We start from the raw sequence: 24,304 nt of genomic DNA on the forward strand, positions 1-24,304 counted from the left end.
TCTTTTTTGTTAGTGTTTTTGCTTTCCAACATTTCCTTTTGATTCTTTCTTAGAACTGCCATCTCTCTACGTATATTACCCATCTGTTCTTACGTGTTTTCTACTTATGCCATTAGAGTCCTTATCATATTAATCAGTGATTTTAAATTATCTACCTGATAATTTCAAAATCTGTGTCATATCTGAGTCTAGTTCATATTATAGCTCTGCCTCTTCAGATGGTATTTTTCTTGCCTTTTAGCATTTCTTGTAGTTTTTTTCTTTTGAGGGCTGGACATTAGTTTTGGATAATAGGAAATGTGGTGATTGGGTTTTTCAGTGTGAGGGTTCATGTTACCTGGGTTGGGAGGTAGGCTGTATTTAATACTTACTATAGCTGTAAGTGCTAGAGGCTTCAGTGTCTTTTTACTCCTTCCCTGTTGTCTTTGGATTTGCTCAGAGCTTTTTCCCAAATAGGGTATGTGTTTTGCAGATTCTCAGTTATAATTCACTGTTATTATACTAGATCCTGTTGAATGGTGGTAAAGTGTTGGGGAAAGGAAGTTTTCTATAATCCTGTGATTAAATCTCAGTATTTCAATGAGTTTGAGTCCCGAGGTTGTGACTTCATAAGTGTGTCTTTTTTTCTTCCTCTTCTCATGTGAGAGAGGAAGGCTAAATAGGGCTAGAGTTGTCTAATTGCCCTTTCCCTGGGTCACATAAAACTCTGATGAAGTAATTTCCCTTACAGAGCAGGCCTTTATTACAGAGAACACTCTGGACATATTTTAATACAGTTACTTTTCCCTTCTTTCTTGCTAAGACAATTTTTCTCCCGTTTTCACCATAAGAATCTGATGGAGCTCCTTGATTTAAACCCTAAGAAAGTGTGCAGACTCCCTAAGAGTGGGAACCCAGGAGTTTTTAACTCTGCTTAGTTCATTCTGTCTCCAGCAGTTTTTCACAATTATCTTTAAAGTGTTTCTACTAGTTAAACTGGCTCTAGTGGCTTCTGATGCCTGTAAGCTAATCTTAGCTATGCTTCTCTGTACTTGCTTGTTTCTCTATTTTTCAAGGTGGTGATTTGCCATATGAACTTAATTCTTAGGTGGATCTAAGAAAAGTCATTGATTTTTTATTTGAACAGCTTTTTTCTTGTTGTGAAGACAAGAATGACAGCTTTCGAGCTCTTTATGTGTCCAAGGTGACACTGGAAGTCCTACTGTGATTACTTTCACAGTAGAAATAAATGTATTTTGTACTTTGTGCGTACTTGTTTGATTATTTCTTTAGAATTAATTGCTAGAAGTAGAATTTCTGGGTCAAGGACTATGAACATTTTAAAGACTTTTGATTTATATTGTCAAACTGCACTCAAAAACTACAATTTGCTTCTCCTAGCAATATAGGATAATTATTTTTGGAATTTTATAACTATGAGAAGGTTTTAAAAGTTCACATACTGAATAAGAATTTTTGCATATAAGTATTCCATTACTTTTAAAGAGCGGAATACTTCATTTTAACCTTAATTATACTAATCCCCTTTTTGCATATAATGCTAATGGGCTGATTCTTGATTTGCAGTTTTCAGAAGCGAATTGCTGATTGCCGATTTTGGCCTGTAGAGATCACAAGGGTTCCTCTGGTTGTTGTGCCCAAAGGGAAATCTGCTAAATTTGAAAAGGTAAATTTGTTCACTTAAAAAATATTTGTAGAAGAAATGCTGTGTCAGACCCAGCCTGTTACTCTGCTTCTAATTCTGATACCAAAGGAAAATGTGAACTGTGTGGCTGTTCCCTAGGGTAACCAGCTCATCCTAATTTGCTTAATATTAAAAATTTCCCAGTTTTAGTGCTGCAAGTCTCATGTGTCAGGAAACTCCTTGTTCCTGGCAAATCAGAATGACTGGTAACCCTAGTTCCCTGTTGTCCACTAAAAATTATTTAGGCTTTATTCTCAGATATCCTGTTTCCCTTTAGCCCTTTGTTATAGTTTTACCACAAGTAAAACTATGAAATAGCCTTTGAATACACCAAAAGTAGCTAAATATTGGCTGTATGGTTCAACCTAATACATCTTTCCAAATTTATTTTAGACTGACCTACTTAAAATGTTTTAGCCTGCTAATTTTCATAGATGTGCTACTATTCTGAAAAGATATAGCTTTGATGAGCCTGGAACAAGTTCTCTACTGTTTTTTGTTTGTTTATGATAAAAATAAATGCATTTGTCCGAATGACTCTATTTCCAATTCATCCCACTGATGATGCCAACAGTTGCTTCCCATCCTGCTGAAAAGGTAACCACAGGAAGTAGGTCAATCAATGTCTACTGCAGAAGACCTTTTTTTAAAAAAATTGAAATATAGTTGTTGCACAATATTGTTAGCTTTTCAGGTGTACTACATAATGATTTGACACTTCCATACGTTATGAAGTGTTCACCATGATAAGTATAGTAGCCATCTGTCCCCGTGTAAAGTTATTACAGTAATATTGACCACATTCCTTATGTTGTATATTATTACAGTATATCTGTGTGACATATATTACATAACTGGTTGTGTGGACCTCTTAATCTCCTCCTGTTGTTTCCTCTCACCCACTGAATCACCGCTCCCTTCGGGCAACTACCTGTTTTTCTCTGTTTTTGTTTTGTTTTATTCTTTCTTTTTGATTCCACATACAAGTGAGATGACGTGGTATTTGTCTTTCTGTGTCAGACTTATTTCACCTAGCATAATACTTTCTAGATCCATCCATGTTGTCACAAATGACAAGATTTCTTTTTTTATGGCTGGGTAATATTCCATTGTATATGTAGGTGTGTATGTGTATATGTATACACACACGTATATGCCACATCTTCTTTGTCTTTTATCTGTTCAGATAAAGTTATATATCTATTTTTGGCTTTGCTGGGTCTTCGTTGTACATGGGCTTTTCTCTAGCTGCGGTGTGTGGATTCTATGCTCTAGCTGAAGCGCACCAGCTTCTCATTGCGCTGCTTGTTGCAGAGCATGGGCTCTAGAGTGTGTGGGCTTAGTTGCCCCATGGTACATGGAATCTTCTGTACCAGGGATGGAACCCATGTCTCTTGCTTTGTCAGATGGATTCTTTACTACTGAGCCACCAGGGAAGCCCTTTCTTTATCTATTGATAGACACTTAGGTCACTTCCATATCTATTTTACATAATCCTGTGATGAATATTGAAGTACGTATTTTCTTTTCCAGTTAATGATATTGTTTTCTTCAGGTAAATACACCAAAGTGAAAATGCTAGATCAGATGGCAGGTATATTTTTAATTTTTTGTGGAACCTCCCTAGCGTTTTCCATAACGGCTCACCAATTTATAATCCTATCAACAGTACATTGTTGTATTGTTGTACTGAGAAAAGACTTCCCTTTTCGCCACATCCTTGCCAGTGCTTATTGTCTTTTGATGGTAGCCATTCTGACAGGGGGCTTCCCACATGGCTCACTGGTAAAGAATCTGCCTGCCAAGACAGAAGACACAGGTTCGATCCCTGGGTCGGGAAGATCCTCTGGAGGAGGAAATGGCAACCCACTCTAGTTTCCTTGCCTGGACAATTCCATGGACAGAGGACCCTGGTGAGCTACAGTCCATGGAGTCGCGAAATGTTGGACACGACTGAGCACACGTGCGTGCTTTCTTACAGGTGTGAGATGATATTTCATTGTGGTTTTGATTTGCATTTCCCTGATGGTTATTGATATTGAACATCTTTTCACATATCTGTTGGTCATCTGTATGCCTTCTCTGGAAAATGCCTATGAACGTCCTCTGCCCATTTTTAAATCCAGTTGTTTGGGGTTTTTTTTTAAATTATTACGTTGTGTTGTATGAGTTCTTTGTACATTTTGGATATTAACCCCATTTTGAATATATAGTTTGCAAATGTTTTCTCCCGTTTAGTAAGTAGCCTTTTCGTTTTGCTCATAGTTTCTTTTCCTGTGTAAAAACTTTTTAGATTGATATAGTCCAATTTATTTTTACTTTTGTTTCCCTTGCCTGAGGAGTCTTATCCAATAAATATTGCTGTCAAAGAGTGTATTGCCTCTGTTTCCCTCTAGAAGTTTTATGGTTTCAGGTGTTACATGTAAGTCTTTTATCCATTTTGAGTTTAGTCTTGTATACATTTTGAGAAAGTAGGCCAGCTGATTCTTTTGCATGTCAAGTTTTCCCATCACCATTTATTGAGGAGGCTGTATTTTTCATGGTGTATCCTTCTTTCCTGTGTTATAAATTAACTGACCATATGAGTGTTACTTCTTTACTCTCTGTTCTGTTCCACGGATCTGTGTGTGTGTTTTTGTGCCAGCGCCATACTGTCTTTATTACCCTAGCTTTGTAGTACAGTTGAAATCAGGAGCATGATGTCATCAGCTTTATTCCTCTCCCTTGAGATTGTTTCGGTTAGTCAGAGTCTTCTGTGGCTCCTGTTAGAGCCTTTAGAGCCTCCTTTTGTGGCAAATTTTAGAATTATCTGTTTTAATTCTGTGAAAAATGCCCTTAGTATTTTGATAAGAATTGCATTGAATCTTTAGTGCCTGCAGAGTAGTATTTTAACCATACTAATTCCTTCAGTCCATAAGCACGGTATATTTTTACATGTGTTTGTGTCATCTTCAGTTTCTTTCCTGAGTATCTTGTACTCTTCAGAGTACAGGTCTTTTGCCACCTTACTTATATTTATTCCTAGATAGTTTATTTTTTTTTGATGCATTTTTAAATGGGAGTGTTTTCTTATTCTTTCTGATAATTCATTGCTAGTATGTAGAAATGCAGTGGATTTCTGATACTGATTTTATATCCTGCAAATTTATTGAATTCATTTATTAGTCCTAGTAGTTTGGGGATGGCATCTTTAGGATTTTCTGTATACAATACCATGTCGGCAAACAGTGGCAGCTCTATTACTTCTTCCTTTTCAATTTGGATTCCTTTTTTTTTTTTCTTTTTGTTTTCTGAGTGCTGTGCCTAAGACTTTTAATACTATGTTCAATAAAAGTGGTAAGAGTGAGCATCCTTGTCTTGTTCTTGATCTCAGAGGAAATACTTTCAGCTTCTTACCTTTGAGGATGATGTTGGTTTTGGATTTGTCATATATGGCCTATATGATGTTGAGATGCATTTCCTTTATACCCATTTTCTTGAGGGTTTTTAATCATAAATGTATGTTGAATTTTATCAAATGCTTTTTCTGCATCTGTCAAGAAGATCATATGATTTTTATTCTTCAGTTTGTTAATGTAGTATATTGCATTGATTGATTTATGGATATTAAGCTCCAGGAGTTGGTGATAGACAGGGAAGCCTGGCATGCTGTAGTCCATGGGGTTGCAAAGAGTTGGACACGACTGAGCAACTGAACTGAACTGAACTGAACCCATTCATACATCCCTGTATTAAGTCCCAGTTGGTCACAGTGTCCAATTCTTTTAATGTATTGTTGAATTTAGTTTCCTGATATTTTGTTGAGGATTTTGAAATTTATATTCATCAGGGATATGATTTCTAAAACAACATAATGTTATCATATGAAGACAGAACTTTAAGTCTGATTTCTGATTATTGTTTTTGTCTTGTTTTCTTCTCTTTTTTTTTGGTTATGCTACATGTTCATTGCTGAGCATGGGCTTTCTCTAGTTGTGGTGAGTGGGGGCTACTCTGTAGCTGTGGGCTTCTCATTGCGAAGCACAGGCTCTAGGTGTACGGGGTCCAGTAGTTGCAGCATACAGGCTCAATAGTTGGTGGCTCATGGGCTTAATTGCTCCATGGCATGTACAATCCTCCTGGACCAGGGATCAAATCCATGTCCCCTGCAGTGGCAGGTGGATTTTTCTCCATTGTACCACCAGGGAAGTCCTTTGATATTGTTATAATCAGCAAAATCAGAGAGATTGATTACTTTTAACCTTGTAGAAATTAAATGTGTTTTCCTTCATTTAATTGATTTTTTCCTTGTAAATGTTTTCTATGGCAAACCATACAACCATTAAGAATTATGTTAACGTATATTTACTGACATGTTCTTCATCTTTGTAATGAGAATTTAGATGAGGGCAGGGTTGACAAATATATGATGGCAGACTGTCATTCATCCTCCTTCATCCATGGCAGATAATACTGATCAATCAAAATATCCTTTCCTTTTGAACCCATCCTTTTGAATCCAGATAAGGAGGTAGAATCTTTGTCAACACGGTATTCTAAAGCACCTCCACTAATATCAGAATTTAAGCAGAAGTTAAATCCTGTTTGTTGTCACTGGTCCAGATGATTCGTAAGGCTCCTTTCGTTTATATGAACCTGTGAACTAAAGGCCACAGTCTGATTTCTTTTAAGCCTTTGTTATTGTTGTTGTTTTTTTGCAAAGTTTCATTTTTTCCTAAGAAGCAACATGGAGAAATTGACTCTTTGGTTGAATATACATGATTAGAGTATTTGCTGATCAAACTACTATCTTTACTGTTAATTAACACCATTAATATATATTATCTCAGTGATCATGGTATTATTAAACCCACTTATAAATAAAGAAGCAGAGACCCCAAATGTCTATATAACTGGCTCACATCAAGTAGCATAGCTAGTGCCTAATGTCAGGTCTTTGCACTGCTCAGTCAGAGCTCCAGACCTTACGCTACATTACTCTGTAACACTAACAGCTATCTGTTTTTATTCCTTTAGACTGATGATGAAGGTCAGTTTTCATTTCATGGTGTGGCTTATGTTAATATGGTGCCATTGCTGTATCCAGGTGTAAAGAAGATTCGGGGAGCTTTTCATGTTTACCCTTACCTAGATAGTACAGTCTATGAAAAGGTAAGAAAAATTAATATAGAAGTTATCATCCTAATTTATTCTTATATATGTGTTTGCTTATATCTTTAGCACACACATCTTTGCAGTTGATATTTGAAAACAGTTGATACACTGGGATGTTAAATATAGAGCCTTGAAGTCTTTTGCCTTTGAATCTTAAAAACTTTAGGATAAGAAAAAGCCCCAAACTGGAAACAACCCAAATTTCTATCAACAGGTGTTCAGAAAAACAAATTATGTGGTATAACCATACAATGGAATACTATTTGGCATTAAAAAGGAATGAGCTATTAAACATGCAACATGGATGAATCTCAAATGTATTATGATAAATGAAACCAGACAAAAGAGGGTGCATACTGTATGATGCCAATGAAATACAGTTATCAGAAAGTAGAAAGCTAATCAATGGTTGCTTGGGAGCAGGGATAGAGGGAAGCATGGATTACAAAAGAAATATGAGAAAAAATCTAGAGATGATGAGAATATTGTTTATTCTCACTGATGAAATCATATACTTTAAATATGTAGTTTATATTAAAAAGCAGAGACATTACTTTGCCAACAAAGATCCATCTAGTCAAGGCTATGGTTTTTCCAGTGGTCATGTATGGATGTGAGAGTTGGACTATAAAGAAAGCTGAGTGCTGAAGAATTGATGCTTCTGAACTGTGGTATTGGAGAAGACTCTTGAGAGTCCCTTAGACTGTAAGGAGATCCAGCCAGTCCATCCTAAAGGAGATCATTCCTGGGTATTCATTGGAAGGACTGATGCTAAAGCTGAAACTCCAGTACTTTGTCCACCTGATGCAAAGAGCTAACTCATCTAAAGAGACCCTAATGGTGGGAAAGATTGAGGGCAGGAGGAGAAGGGGACAACAGAGGATGAGATGGTTAGATGGTATCACCAACTCAATGGACATGGGTTTGGGTGGACTCCAGGAGTTGGTGATGGACAGGGAGGCCTGGCATGCTGCAGTTCCTGGGGTCGCAAAGAGTTGGACACGACTGAGCGACTGAACTGAACTGATATAGGCATGAGTGCGTGCATAGTCACTCAGGCAGATCTGACTCTTTGGGACCCTTTGGACTGTAGCCCATCGGGCTTCTCAGTCCATGGCTTTCTCCAGGCAAGAATACTAGAATGGGTTTCCTTGCCCTCCTCCAGGGGATCTTCCAAACCCAGGAATCGAACCACGTCTCCTGTGTCTCTTGCACTGGCAGGCAGATTCTTTACCCGCTGAGCCACTGGGGAAGCCTCCTATATAGGCATACCTTATTTTATTGTACTTTGCTTTATTATTCTTCACAGATGTTGTGTTTTCTTTTTACTTATGAATTGAAGGTTTGTAGTAGCCCTGAGATGAGCAAGTCTGTGGGTGATATTTTCCAGCCGCATTTGCTCACTTTGTGTCTCTGTCACGTTTTGTTAATTCTCACAGTATTTCAAACATTATTGTTTTATTTGTTATAGTGATCTGTGTTGTTATGAATCTAATCATTTTGGCCTTTTTTTAGTGAAGAAGTGAAGAAGTATTTTTAAGTGAAGAAGTATTTTTAAATTAAGATCTGTACATTGGTTTTTGAGACATTGCTATTGTACACTTAATAGATTACAGTATAGTGTAAACATAGCTTTTATTTGCATTGGGAAACCAAAAAATCCATGTCTTGCTTTACTGCAGTATTTGCTTTATTGATGTCTGGAACCAACCTGCAGTATCTCTAAAGTAAGCCTATATTTCAATTTTACCTCAATCAAGTTGGACACAAAATCTTTAGAATAATGCAAGAAGTCTATTGTGTTCAGTATGCAAAAATTTAAATGCATGTACTGATTAATGAGCTGTAGTATGGTTCTTGCAATTTTCAGATGTTAAAATACAAATTATTTATTTAAGAGAAAGATCAGTTTTATCATGTTGCTTCTTAGGAGAAAGTGCAGCTTTATAAAAATCAATAATAACAAAAACACATTACTATTTCAGCATTATTAGGACAGCTATTACTCAATAATAGAGTCATGAAAGACCCATCATCTCTATTTGAAAACCAAATGAGTAATAAACTCTGATAAGTATCCTTCGAATCAGGTTTATAGGGATGTGTCTGAAATAAATAATAGGATCAAAGCCCTTATACTCATGAAAACTTTTGGGGATCAATAATAGCAAAACTAAACTTAAGATTAAATGTCTAATAATACAGGGTGGATTAATAGATTATTGTAAATAAAAATGGTGGAAGCCACACCCATTAGAAAGATAAGCATTATGGCTTCCCTCGTGGTCCAGTGGTTAAAGATTCCACCTTGCAACACGGGACACAGGTTCAGTCCTTGGTTCGGGAAGGTCTCAGATGCTGCAGGGAAACTAAGTCCGTGCATCACAACTGCTGAAGCCTGAGTGCCTAGAGCCTGGGCTCCACAACAAGAAAAGCCACCATAGTGCAAAGCTTGGCACCTCAACCAGAGAGCAGCCCCCACGCTCCACAATTAGATAAAGCCCAGGGCAAAAGTGAAGACCCAGTGCAGCAAGAAAAGAAATTAATGAAGTATATATGCTTAGGAAATAAAATTTTTAAAAAAGATAAACATTAATGCTTTGTAGATAATTAAATGCAAAAAAGGAAGCAAAAATTTTGCATATAGCATAGATCATGATAAATTCCTAGTGAGTTTACTAAAGTGAGTTAAATGTGAAGTCTATAGATATAGAAGTGGCTATTAATTAAATATATGAATTAAGGGAAGACTTCCTGTGCTTGAGAAGAATGAAAGGTATAAAAGATTTAGATTGCCAAAAAATAAAGATCTTCTATACATAGAAGACAGAGAAGGCGATGGCACCCCACTCCAGTACTCTTGCCTAGAAAATCCCATGGACGGAGGAGCCTGGTAAGGCTGCAGTCCATGGGGTCTCAAAGAGTCGGACACGACTGAGCGACTTCACTTTCACTTTTCACTTTCATGCATTGGAGAAGAAAATGGCAACCCACTCCAGTGTTCTTGCCTGGAGGAGAATCCCAGGGACCGGGGAGCCTGGTGGGCTGCTGTCTCTGGGGTCGCACAGAGTCGGACACGGCTGAAGTGACTTAGCAGCAGCAGCAGCAGCAGCAGCGTACATAGAAGAAACCACCACAAACCAAATTACAATGTACCTAAAAAATAAGGGGAAATGTTTGAATATGTATCAGAATGATGACTATTATTCCTAAAATATAAGCTACTTTATCCTATCAGTCGTTTCAAGGTGCTTTGGGTGAGGGAAGCAGTATATCATAATCAAAAGGTTATAGGCTTTGATGTCAGGCAGTTTATAGATTGAATTCTGGAACTTCCAGACTAGCTGCCATTTACTGACCTACGGCAAGTGACTAAATTTCTCTCAATTTTATGTATTAGTAAAATGGAGACAGTACTTGTTTCCTATAATTGTTTTACATATTAAAAGAGATAAAATACATAAAGCACTAGAGATATAGGTGACACACAGACATTTTTATTTGTTACTTTTATTATATGCATGTGAAGAATGTTATTCAAATTATTCTTAGGAAAAACTTAAAAAACATGAACAGATACATGTGATAGTCTGTTAAATGAAAAAGGGTATAAAACTACATCTACTATGATCACAACTTTTTATAAATACATAATCATAATTTTTTAAATATATGAAAAATACTTGAGAGGAATCACTTCTGGCTATGTCTGAGTGACAAGGTAGTCAAATTTTCTCCTCCTAGAAGCAACTATAAAGCTCAACACATTGACAAAATGCCATTTCAGCACGCTGGAAATTGACCAAAGACATCAACAAACTGAGAAGTATTAATGTATGAAAAACTGTGGAGTTTGAGGCATTCTTACCAACATCTGCTTCTAAACCACCTCCTCCTCCCTTTACTCTGAAAGTGAAAGTCACTCAGTTGTGTCTGACTCTTTACGACCCCATGAACTATAACGCACCTGGCTTCCCTGTCCTTTACTCTCTCCTGGAATTTGCTCAAACTCATGTCCATTGAGTCAGTGATGCCATCCAACCATCTCACCCTCTGTCATCCCCTTCTCTTTCTGCCTTCAATCTTTCCCAGAATCAGGGTCTTTTCCAATGAGTCAGCTCTTCACATCAGGTGGCCAATGTATTGGAGCTTCAGCTTCAGCATCAGTCATTCCAATGAATATTCAGGGTTGATTTCCTTTAGGATTGACTGGTTTGATCACCTTACTGTCCATGGGACTTTCAAACGTCTTCTCTAGCACCACATTTTGAAAGCATTACATAGATATAACTTATATACGATAATAGTAGCATAAAGGATGGAGAATAGAATGGAGCTGTAGTACAATAAAGTTTCCATTTTTACAAGAATTAAGTTAGGCTCGATGTGCAATAGATTGTGATTAGTTCAGATGCATATTGTGATCTCTAAAGCAACCACTAAAAAAAGTATGTGTGTAGGTACCATACACATGGGAAGATCCCCTAGAGGAGGGCATGGCAACCCACTCCAGTATTCTTGCTTGGAGAATCCCATGGACAGAGAGGAGCCTGGCAGGCTACAGTCAGTAGGGTCGCAAAGAGTTGGACATGACTGAGTGACTTAGCACTCACTTACTCACCATACACATGCATAAAAATATATATATATTTATTTAATATTAAAAGAAGGCACTTAAAGGAGGAACAGAGGAGCAAAAAAGATAAGATATAACACAAATAGCAAAATGTCAAATATAAATGTAAATATTTTAATAATAACACATGTGAGTAGTCTAAACACACCAATGAAAGGAAAGAGGTTATGAGACTGGATTTTTTGAAAGAGTCAGGATTTGAGAAATCAAATATATGATATCACTTATGTGTGGAATCTAAAAAATAATACAAATGAATCTATATCTAAAACATAAATACACTCAGATTTAGAAAATAAAATTATGTTTACCAAAGGGGAAAGGAAGTGAGGGGAGGGGTAAATTAGGAGTATGAAATTAACAAACTACTGTACATAAAATAGATAAGCAACAAGGATTTACTTCAGAACACAAGGAATTGTTTTCAATATCTTATAGTAACCTATAATGTAAAATAATCTGAAAAATGTATGTAACTGAGTCACTTTTCTGTATACCTGAAACTGACAACTGTAAATCAACTATATTTCAATAAAAAATCAAGATTCAATATAACAAACACATTTTGATTCAAAGACATAAGTTGAAGTAAAAGGATAGAAAATATATACTATGCAAATAGAAACAGAGCTAAGTGGCTATATTTATATCAGATAAAATAGACTTCAAGATGAGTAATCTTATTACAGATATAGCGTGGCATGTCAATTAATCAGGAAGCTAAGATTTATAAATTATAGATTATTATATATAATACATGTTTAATAAATGTATATACATCTAACAACAGAACGTCATTATGCATGAAGCCAAACTCAACAGATTTGAAAGAGGTAATAGGCAATTTGGCAGTTAACGTTTAGAAATTTCAATATTCTACTCTTAATACTTGGCAGAACAACTATTTAGAAAATCTTTGTTAAACATAATTAATTTATGTTTAATAATTATGTTTATAATTAATAATTTAATAAACAGAATTACTTTAATATAGACAATCTGCATTAAATGTAAGCATAATCTATATTAAACTTACCATATGTGTGTACGTGTGTGTGCTCAGTCATGTCTTTGCGCCCCTGTGGACTGTAGCCCGCCAGGCTCCTTTGTCCATGGGATCTTCCTGGCAAGAATACTGGAGTGGGTTGCCATTTCCTCTTCCAGGGGATCTTCTGAACCCAGGGATTGAACCCATATCTCCTGCACTGCAGGTGGATTCTTTACTGCTGAGCCACCTGGGATTCCCCAGGTTTACCATGTGAAGTGAAGTGAAAGTCACTCAGTCGTGTTCTGACTTTTTGCAACCCCATGATCTGTCCATGGACTTCTCTAAGCAAGGATACTGGAGTGGGTAGCCATTCCTAGGAACCTACTAAGAGAACTGAAAGCCTGCAGTTTTCACAAAGACATGTATATGGATGTTGATGGCATTATTCATAATAGCTAAAATGTCACAGCCATCCAAATGCCCACAACTAGTGAATCAATAAGCAAATTGTGGCACATCTATACTAGGGAATCAGTTCAGTTCAGTTCAGTTCAGTCACTCGGTTGTGTCCGACTCTTTGAGACCGCATGGATTGCAGCACAACAGGCCTCCCTGTCCATCAACAGCTCCTGGAGCCTACCCAAACTCACGTCCATCAAGTCATTGATGCCATCCAACCATCTCATCCTCTGTCGTCCCCTTTTCCTCCTGCCCTCAATCTTTCCCAGCATCAAGGTCTTTTCCAGTGAGTCAGCTCTTCACATCAGATGGCCAAAGTATTGGAGTTTCAGCTTCAACATCAGTCCTTCCAATGAACACTCAGGACTGATCTCCCTTAGGATGGACTGGTTGGATCTCCTTACAGTCCAAGGGACTCTCAAGAGTCTTCTCTAACACCACAGTTCAAAAGCATCAGTTCTTCAGCGCTCAGCTTTCTTTATAGTCCAACTCTCACATCCATACATGACTGCTGGAAAAACCATAGCTTTGACTAGACAGACCTTTGTTGACAAAGTAATGTCTCTGCTTTTTAACATGCTCTAGGTTGTTCATAACTTTCCTTCCGAGGAGTACTGGGAATACTATTTAACAGTAAAAAGGAATGAACTACAATTAATGTAATATGCCAAAATCATTGAATTTTATTTTTCCAGAGCAAACTGGGAGAATTCATTTCCTTGTCTCTTTTGAACTTGCTGCTGGAACAGAACCTTATTTCACCTTTATTGATCATCTGCTCCATTCTGGAGCTTGCTTAGATGTTGCCCAGTGAATTCCGTTTTTAATGTTCATGGGCTAGCGGTCTTTAGTACCATCCCCCTAGCCTAAACAGAAAAGATCCAAAATTGTAAGTGCTTCATTCTGTTTCAACCAAGCAGAAAAACAGATTCTCATAGGAAGATGCTGTTTAGAGCTGGAAAGCAGATTTTTTTTCCCCCCAGAATCATGGAATTTTGATTGTACTGTAAATGGGTAAATTGTATGGACAACAAAACAACAAAGCTCTTTTTAAAAAGGAATGAACTACTGATACATGCTGTAACATGGATAAACCTCAAAAACGTTATGCTGAGTGAAAGGAGCCACAAATGACTGCATATTGTGTAATACCACTCACATGAAATGTTCTCTTCCAGAGATGTTAACATTTGAAAAAAATCTGCATCTTAGAATACATGAAATACAGCAATTATGGTAGAGGTGGCAGGATCGTGAGTAGTATTTAGTATTCATAATTTTTCTTTAATATTGCCCTACTATCTTTTAGCAGGTTTATTAAGGTATAGCTGACATAAATTGCATATATTTATTTATTTATTTTCTCTCTTTTTTTTAATTTTTATTTTTACTTTATTTTACTTTACAATACTGTATTGGTTTTGCCATACATTGACATGAATCCACCACGGGTGTACATGAATTCCCAAACATGGACCCCCCTCCCACCTCCCATCCCATATCATCTCTCTGGATCATCCCCGTGCACCAGCCCCAAGCATCCTGTATCCTGCATCAAACATATATATAAACTGCATATATTTAAAGTGTACAATATAAAACTTCTAATGTAGGTTTTCATATGTGAAACTATCACCACAATCATGAAATGAAAATCTCCATTATCCTCATTTGTTACCCTTCTCTCCCTCCTCTGTCCACTCCTCCCCTCTTTTTTGGGCGAGGGCAGTCTTATTTCTTTCACTTATCATAAATTACATTTAGATTCATCTTTGTTGTTTAATTATAAAGATTGTTTTAAGATCCTTTTCTAGTTATTTATCTATAGTTTGAATTTTCCCATGCATAGTTTTACTTTAAACTTGCACTATTCTTCCAATTATAAGTGATAAGCCAGTAGTATTTAGATAGATAATATTTCTTGTACAGAAATAAATTCTATTGATTAATCTGAAATTATGTGTCAAAGTTTAAACACTTTCTGGTACCAAGTTATAAGAAACCAAAACAAGCAAGGGTGAAATTTCTCTTACTAGTTTAAAAACTAGGGTAGGCAGCTAATTTTCTATGAATGCCCATATGGCAAGGCAGTTAAGCTTTTTTGCTTCTATTTATCTCTGATTGTACTATACTAAAATGATCTGGAAAACTAAATGATGTTAAAGAATAATGTGCTCAGAAGTTTCTCCACCATTATACATAGTGAAGTAAGTCAGAAAGAGAAAAACAATATACTATATTAATTAATGTATATATACTATATACATTATATATATACACACATATATATGTATATATATACATATACACATATATATTATATATATATACATTATATATACACACATATGCACATATAATATATATATGTATGTGTATATATATACTATATACTATATTAATTAATGTATATATATGGAATCTAGAAAAATAATGTTGATGAACAGCAGGGAAGGAAAAGAGACACAAATGTAGAGAATGGTCTTGTGAACACAGGGGAGGGAGAGAGTGGGGCCAATTGGGACAGCAGCATCAACATATACACACTATCCGGGGTGAGAGGGATAGCTGGGGAAAAGTTGCTGTGTAGCGCAGGAGCCTAGTGTGGTGCTCGTGATGACCTGGAGGGGTGGGGTGTGGGAAAGGAGGGAGTCTAAGGAGGGAAGGGACATATATACAATTATGGCTAATTTGTGGTGTTGTGTGGCAGAAACCAACACAACATTTGTCAAAATTTTAAAAACTCAATAAGAAAAATATAAAGGTTTTTTTTTTTTTTAAGTTTGTTTCATTTGCCTGTGAGTAATTACATTTTTTTGTTTTTTTCTTTTCAGACCAAGTGTTTATTTAGCTTGTTCCGGGATACTGGCCATAATTTGATTCAGAATAATAAAGTAGGAGGAATTAATTCTCCAGTGTCTAAACCAGTTGTTTCTAAGAACCTGAAAGAGGATAAAACAGTCAAAGAAAAGGATATGGATGGAAAGCCTAGGCCTGGGGATGTGGTAGGTTGTCAAGAAGTTGACGATTTTGCTGGTTTTGTTATTTTCCAGAGGCTTGCACTGATTTCTCTTTTGATGAATTGCTTCAGTTTAATTGATTTTGATGCAACACAATGGTCCTTGCTCCTGCTGTTGTGGAGACCATGTAAGAATTGAATTTTTGATGCGTGCTTATTTTGTTTCAGCAAGTACCTAGTATAAAATCTCAGAGCTCAGAGACTCCTTTGGAAATTGAACCCTCCCTTTGCAACAATCCAGAAGGACAGGTAACTATGCATGAAGAGTTTGAAAATTAAGTTTGAATCCATCAGTCCTTTCTAAGCAGGATTGTATCATATAGTGGAAAATGCTCAGGAAAATTCATTTCCTGAGTAACCATCCCATATTCACCATGACTAGCTTACTCGAGTAAGGTCATGTCTTTGTCTTGTTGAGACTCTAAAATGAGTGGATAACAGATTAATTTCAAGGTCCTTCCTAGCATTAAAAATTATATCTCATTAATTATGCTTATTAAGCACTTTTAGGGACATAGAGATACATCATCTTCAGCATTTATTCATATGCTCTCAGGACACTCAACACTCTGGTGGGCAAAACAGACTGGTATATAACTAACTGTAAGACAGACACTTGAAGACTGCTGTAGCAGAGGTGCAAATGAAGGCGCTGTGTGAACTCAGGAGTCAGATGAGGCAGTCTCAGAAGTCTTCAGGAAGGGGTGGCATCCAAGTTAAGTAGTGAAAGATAAAGGGAACCCTCTGCCAAATGGAGACGGAAGAAGAATTTCAGGATCAGAGAATAACTTGAGTCAAGACACAAAGAAGGTAGCAGAACTCAGGGTATGTCAATTAATTCAGTGTATGATATAGAGAAATGACAACCCACTCCAGTATTCTTGCCTGGAAAATCCCATGGACAGAGGAGCCTGGAAGGCTATAGTCCATGGGGTTGCAAGAGTTGGATACAACTTAGCGACTAAACCACCACCACCACCATGATACAGAGAAATGAAAAGAAAGTAATGGCTCTAGAAGGAGGTGATAAAGAAGAGAGAGACTGAGGTGGGGTTTAGAAATGCTTTGAAAGGCTTGCTGAAAGTGTGGGCTTCATTCTGTGGAGGATGAGGGACTGTTAAGCCTTATCTTAGAGATGCACATTTAAGTTTTTAAGTCATGTGGAGATAATACCTCATGAGTGTGTCAGGGCAATACTCTTGCCAGGATATGGAAAAAAGAGATTGAAGTTGTGGTAGGGGATTCAGATGTCAGTGTATAGGTTTTTCTTATAGTAGAGAAGTGTTAATGACAGTTTAATCTAGGGACAGGGTTGCAGTAAAGAAAGTAAAAAACTGGCAGAGGCAAGGAATGAAATTTGAAAGCTTTGGGTGTTGAGGAATAAAAGTTAAAGCTAACTTGGGTATCAAGCCTCACTTTCTGGAAAGATGACAGAATCATTAGAGAAAAATAAAGATAGTGGTTATTATAGGGGAATGATAAGTTCAGTTTTGGACCTGATATATTTAGGATGCTGGCAAAAATCTAGGTAGAAATGTCCTAGGTTGAAGTTGATAGATGGTACTTAGGAGAGTGTGGGTGGGAATGTCAGAAGGTTATGATATTATTTCTGCAAGACTCCTGAAAGATGTTTGCTAGAAGATAGAATGACACTCACTTAAAAGAATTCTAAGAATAGTATTGAACAAATTAAACAAAACTTCAACTGGGATAGATGTTTTCAAGAGTAAAACTGAAAACCTTTTTCTGCAAGAGATAACCACTGCCACTACTTTTTTAAAATATTCATTTATTTATTTACTTATGGCTGCCCTAGGTGTTTGTGGCTGCACTTGGGGCTTTCTCTAGTTATGGCAAGCTGAGGTTGCTCTTTGCTGCGGGGTGCAGGCTTCTCCTTGCAGAGGCTTCTCTTGTGTAGTAAGGGCTCCAGGCACACTGGCTCCGGTACTCGGGCTCAGTAATTATGGTGCATGGGCTTAGTTGCCCTTCTGCATGTGGGATCTTTCCAGACCTGCGATCAAACCTATGTCCACTGCATTGGCAGTGGATCCTTAACCGCTGGACCACCAGGGAAGCCCCCAGCACCATTGCTATCTTTCTTTCCAGTTATTTTTCTATCTAAAAAATATTTTAAGTCATAATCACCCTATATATAGTTAAATATACAGTTTTCTCATTTATATTGTGAACATTATAGTACTAAAATTTTTTCATGAATATGTATTTTCCTGGAAAGAATAAATTAGAGAAAAATGTCTTTGCAGCAATATGTAGAAGCAGGGACTTACATTGTGTTGGAGATTGAACTGGACAAAGCCTTGGTTCCGAAGAGAATGCCAGAGGAACTAGCCAGAAGGTGTGTGGCAATGGTTCTCGTACTTGTTTTGCAAGACAATTTAGGTGACTTCCTTTAAAGAAAGTCATTTTGTCCACATAAATGTAATTTTTCTTGGGTTAAGCAGCAGACAGTTTTCTGGGTGTTTTTTTTTAATGAAGTTTTTTTCATTATTTTGTCTTTTAAAAAAAGCCATATAGGCCAATTACAAAAATATTGAAAATTTCAAGATCAGCAAGAAAAAAAAAGTCAACAAGAAAGTATCTAAAAATACCCAGATTTCTTTCTACTTACCCAATGATAACCATTTTTAACACCTTGGTATTTATCCTTCTGGAGTTATTGTAAGTCTCTAAATTACACACATACACACACACACACACACACACACACACCTCTCATATAAATATATGTAATTTTTTTAGAACTATGCTTATGTTGTACCACAGTGCTTTGATTGTGTTTATAAGAAGTTGTCTGTTTCATCAAGGTTATCCAATTTATTGATGTATAATTATTCATGGTATCCTTTATTGTCTTTTTTATATAGATAGATGGAGAATAATGTCTCCATATATATGAGGAATCCCCCTACATTTCCTCTCAGTCTTCATGCCATTTCCCTACCAACACCCTGCACCCCAGGCCTAAGCAATCACTTATCTATTTTTTGTCTGTATAAATTTGCCAACTCTGGAACATTTCATTTAAGTGGAATCATACCAATGTGGTCTTTGTTGACTGGCTTCTTTCATCTAATATAATGCTATGAAGGTTCATCCAAAATGGAGCGTGTATCAGTACTTCATTTCCTTATTGTTGAATAGTACTTCATTCTATGAATATATCACGTTTGGGCAATTTATTCTTATTATAGCATTCTGTAATGATTATATTAAAATGGAAATCAATTCATATAACTCCTCTCTTCAGAAGCTACCATGACTCCCATCATACTCTGAGTAAAAGTCAAAGTCTATAATGACCTACAAGGGGCTGGCTATGTATTTTGCATGTATTTTCTCCTCATTTTTTTTGGTCTAGCCAAAGTGGCCTCTTGTTATTGCTCACACATGCCAGGCATACTCTTGCAGCAAGGCCTTTACACTTGCTGCTTGCTTTTCCTGTAATTTCCTTCACCTCAGATATCTACATGACTTGTTTCCTCACTTCTATCAGGTCATACTCAAGTATTATCATCTCAGTGAAGCTTTCCCTGGTGAAATATGCTCCGCAGCTCCACCACCCCCAACCCCCAACATATTTTTTCAGCCTTCTTGCATTACTTTTCTGTGTGGAACATATCACTAAGATATTTATCTTATTTATTGTCCTTTTTTCCCCAAACTAAAGTGTAAGTGCCACTAGGGCAAGAATTTTTATCTTTGTTTAATACTCTATCCCCGGCACCTGGGAAAGTGCCTGGTGGATAATAGGCACTCAATATGTATTTTCAATGAATGAATAACATTGTCTCTGGAAAGGAAACTGGGTGGCTAAACAAGGCTGGCAGGAGACCATTTACTACTATATATTGTTTCATATTTCTTAAAATTTGAATCATATGGATATGTTATCTAATAACATAGATAAAATTAAAATTAGGAGTTATGAGCAAGGTCTAAAATTACATAGAACCTATTCTCACGTTTCTTTTCTTTTTGGCCATGCCACATAGCTTGTGAGATCTTAGTTCCCCAACCAAGGGTTGAACCTGGGCCACTGCAGTGAAAGCACCAAGTCTTAACCACTGGACTACCAGGGAATTCTCTCATATATAGAACCTATTAAAGAAAAATTGGATTTGTGAGTTTTTTGGTAAATTTTAAGACAGTATAGTATACCTAAGTAGGAATCTGAAACTCTAGGAAGGAAGAACTATAATTCCATTTGTGTGTGTGCTTAGTCGCTCAGTCGTCTCTGACTCTTTGCAACTCCATGGACTGTAGCCCGCCAGGCTCCTCTGTCCATGGGGATTCTCCAGGCAAGAATACTGGAGTGGGTTGCCATGCCCTCCTCCAGGCGATCTTCCCAACCCAGGGATTGAACCCAGGTCTCCCACATTGCAGGATTCATTACCAAGTGAGCTATCAGGGAAGCCCCTAATTTCTTTTGGGTTCTTGTAAGAACTCCTGAAAATGGAAGGGAAAAGTTTTGGTGTAAGTAGTTTAACAGTGATAAAATGTATTTTCTTATTCGCTGTAAACTTTTTTTTCCGCCATAAAGTTTGATGTCTTTGCTGTAGCTTAATGTAGTCTTATAAATTCTGACCAAGAGTATACTTTTTATCCTTACTGTTATTCAGTCACTCAGTTGTGTCTGACTTTTTATAGCCCCATGGACTGTAGCACATCAGGCTTCCCTGTCCTTCACTATCTCCTAGAGTTTGCTCAAACTCATGACGATTGAGTCGATGATGCCATCCAACCATCTCATCTTCTGTTCCTGCCTTCTCCTCCTGCCTTCAATCTTTCCCAGCATCAAGGTCTTTTCAAATGAGTCAGTTCTTCACATCAGGTGGCCAATGTATGGGAGCTTCAGCTTCAGCATCAGTTCTTCCAATGAATATTCAGGGTTGATTTCTTTTAGGATTGACTGATTTGATCTCCTTGCAGTCCAAGGGACTCTCAAGAGTCCTCTCCAGCACCACAGTTAGAAAGCATCAATTTTTCCTACTGGAGAGGAAAGAAAAGCTTTCACTTGCTTGTTCCATTTATATTTCCAAAACTTTGTGCTTTCAGAGACTCTACCAAAAGTCATAACAGCTACTGTTAGTAGCTACATAAAGCTACTAAAGTAAAAACACCCATTTCTTTCTAATGCCTGAGTCATGTAGCTTCTTGTGTACAAGAGGTTTTTAAAAAATGTATAAGGGTAAAGCCTGGGCTCAAATTAGCCAGAAGTGCAACTTAGCTACTTTCCAGGTAGCTATTTAGTTGCTTCCTACCTTCCTTCCTAGTTCACAGTTATATGCTGTTCTGAAGTTCACATCTAGGTTCTTACATGAGATAATAGCATAGTGGTCGAGTGTGATGGGCAACTGACCTTTGATATCTCTCACCCAGACCTTTGGAGGTGGGAAATAAAAGAACATACACTTGCATATAGGAAAGTTTATGTGTTTTTTTTTCTGATACAGGGTCAAGGAAATGATTCCTCCAAGGCCACCTCTTACCCGTAGGACAGGAGGAGCTCAGAAAGTAAGTGCCAAGGCCAAGGTGAAACTCTGAGATGTTGAGTGCATCCACTTGAAAATAGGGCGTGGGCTCTTCAGTATGTTTTCCAGAAGGGGTAATAAATTGTAGCTTCACAAATTTTCCCTCATGCTTCAATCTGACCAGTGGCATCCAATGAATGGCATACAGTGTTTAATCTTTGGCTGATGGTTTCTGAGATGGGAAGAAAAGGGCAATTTATACCTAAAGTATTATTGAATGTAAAACCCAATCAAGTTTCAGACTTTCATTCCATGTCTTGACCTCTTTGAGGCCCCTTTACCAGACATTTTGTATTTTTCTAGGCGGTGAGTGACTACCACATGCAGATCAAGAACATTTCTAGAGCCATTCTGAATGAATATCACAATATGTTTGGAAAACAAGTAGTCAAGACTGGGAATGATATAGACAGTGAAACCCTGGAGGAGCAGAAGTGCCAGCTCAACTATGAACTTAATTGCTCTGGAAAATACTTTGCTTTCAAAGAACAGCTCAAGGTAAATATTAATTTATTAAACCGTAGATGTTTATGAAGCATCTTCTCTGCATATGTGGTTATCATTTCTTTTCCAGTTATGTTCAGCTATGCTCTACCTTTCTTGCTACTGGTGCAAAGACCTATGTTCTCTATGATAGAATGTCTAGAGACATTCTTCCACTCCTATATGGTTCAGTATCCATACTGAGTGTAAGCTTGTAATAAACTAATTCCTCACTTGAAATTAGGCCAGATTTGAGGCCAGATTTCATGTTGTACTAGCAGGCAGACACTCTGTACCTGGTGTTGATTCCATGACAGTTTTCTGTTTCCCATTGCAAACCTTTTCCTAGCCCATAGAGTCACTAAGATTTGAGACATATTTACTTAATAATAATTTCCCAAATAATAATGGCTAACATTTATTGAGTATTTGTTGTATACAGACAAATTTTTAGATACTTCATATTTTACTAATTTCATCCTCACAACAACTATAAGAGAAAGGTACTCCTCATTTTATAGATAGAGAATTGCAGTATTTAGTTGGTTAAATAATTTGCCCAAGATTACAGAGCTAGTAAAGGTCAAAGATGGGATGTACATTCAGGCAATCGGGCTCCAGACTCAACTCAGAATCTAGCTTCTTATTTGCTACACTGCAGTGCCTCTCTGTGTACATTTGCTATGTGCCCTAAACTGTACCAAACAGATACAAAGAAAGTATGTGGAAATAATAAAGTGAAAAACAACTGGTAGCCATAGAGACAAGAGGCTGTTCTCAGGTGGCACAGGCACATCTCAGTTTGATCCCTGGTTCTGCTATTAGTAGCTGGATAACCTTCTTCCCCTGTTGTTTCTCTTTGGCCTCTCAATCCTCTTTTGAAGTAAGATAAGAATACCAGAAGTACATATCCATTTAATAAATGAGGAAACCGAAATACCAAGTGTAAAATAATTTATGAGGTTGTACAGTGGCAGGATTAGAACCAGGATTCCATTGTTCAGTCTCTCAAATCAGGCCTTTCTCCTTTTCTCCCTTGAATCCTGTTGCCACTATGAGAAACATAATGCATAAACATAATGCTAAGGTTTTCTTTGGCTTTATGACTCTCTTTGCAAAGTGTGAATCCTGTATTGACCGTTTTGATGATGATGGTAATGTCAAGAAAAGAATGATGTCATGAAGACATACTTTGATGTCATGCAAAGTGTGTTGATTGGAGGAAAATCAGAGAGCCGACAGTCTAGCAGTCACCAAGGAAAATCAGTTCACCTTCTGGATTTCTCATGAGCCTTAGATCAGAAGCTCAAGGGAGATCTTCTGCTGAACTGTGTTATCAGATGGCGATGCGTGTCTCTTGCAGCATGCTGTGGTAAAGATTGTGAGAGAGAAGTACTTGAAGACAACATCATTTGAAAGCCAAGAGGAGCTGCAGAAATTTATCAGTGAGCTATATGTTTTCTTGGTGGATCAGATGCATGTGGCCTTAAACCAGGTAGGTGCTTTAGAACTAAGCACTCTTCCTTTTCTCTGTAGGTCATCAGGGTCTCCTCTAAATAGTTCCTTTCTTCTTGCCTCTTTTCTTCCTTAACTCCACAGACATTTATTGGGGTAGCTGCTCTGTGCTACGCATTGAAAACACAAAGATGAATGAGAAACTGCCTAACTTATAAGACGAATTTTTGGAAAAATAAGGGGGTATCCTCTTTCATGCAATCTCAAAAACTACAGAATGATCTCTGTTCGTTTCCAAGGCAAACCATTCAATATCACGAATGCCCCTACCAGTAACACTGAAGAAGCTGAAGTTGAACAGTTCTATGAAGACCTACAAGACCTTCTAGAACTAACACCCAAAAAAGATGTTCTTTTCATTCTAGGGGACTGGAGTGGAAAAGCAGGAAGTCAAGAAACACCTGGAGTAACAGGCAAATTTGGCCTTGGAGTACAGAATGAAACAGGGCAAAGGCTAATAGAGTTCTACCAAGAGAACACACTGGTCATAGCAAACACCCTCTTCCAACAACACAAGAGAAGACTCTACACGTGGACATCACCAGATGGTCAACACCAAAATCAGATTGATTATATTCTTTGCAGCCAAAGATGGAGAAGCTCTATGCAGTCAGCAAGAACAAGACCGGGAGCTAACTGTGGCTCAGATCATGAACTCCTTATTGCCAAATTCAGACTTAAATTGAAGAAAGTAGGGAAAACCACTAGACCATTCAGGTATGACCTAAATCAAATCCCTTATGACTATACAGTGGAAGTGAGAAATAGATTTAAGGGACTAGATCTGATAGACAGAGTGCCTGATGAACTATGG

At 37.3% G+C, this 24,304-nt stretch overlaps 1 protein-coding gene across 5 annotated transcripts in view; it reads left to right on the forward strand.

The window, feature by feature from the left end:
• Positions 1–24,304, forward strand: part of CFAP70 (cilia and flagella associated protein 70) — an 83,057-nt gene that overhangs the window by 22,022 nt on the left and 36,731 nt on the right. For all 5 annotated transcript variants that reach the window (XM_040242404.1, XM_040242406.1, XM_040242407.1 and 2 more), the window contains exons 9-16: positions 1,567–1,666; positions 6,701–6,835; positions 15,756–15,926; positions 16,109–16,189; positions 18,205–18,296; positions 21,415–21,475; positions 21,796–21,990; positions 23,339–23,470. In XM_040242404.1, coding sequence (XP_040098338.1) covers positions 1,567–1,666; positions 6,701–6,835; positions 15,756–15,926; positions 16,109–16,189; positions 18,205–18,296; positions 21,415–21,475; positions 21,796–21,990; positions 23,339–23,470 — 967 coding nt within the window. The remainder of the gene's footprint in view (positions 1–1,566; positions 1,667–6,700; positions 6,836–15,755; positions 15,927–16,108; positions 16,190–18,204; positions 18,297–21,414; positions 21,476–21,795; positions 21,991–23,338; positions 23,471–24,304) is intronic.

Source organism: Oryx dammah, unplaced genomic scaffold (assembly GCF_014754425.2).
Source record: "Oryx dammah isolate SB20612 unplaced genomic scaffold, SCBI_Odam_1.1 HiC_scaffold_6, whole genome shotgun sequence".
Lineage (NCBI taxonomy): Eukaryota > Metazoa > Chordata > Mammalia > Artiodactyla > Bovidae > Oryx > Oryx dammah.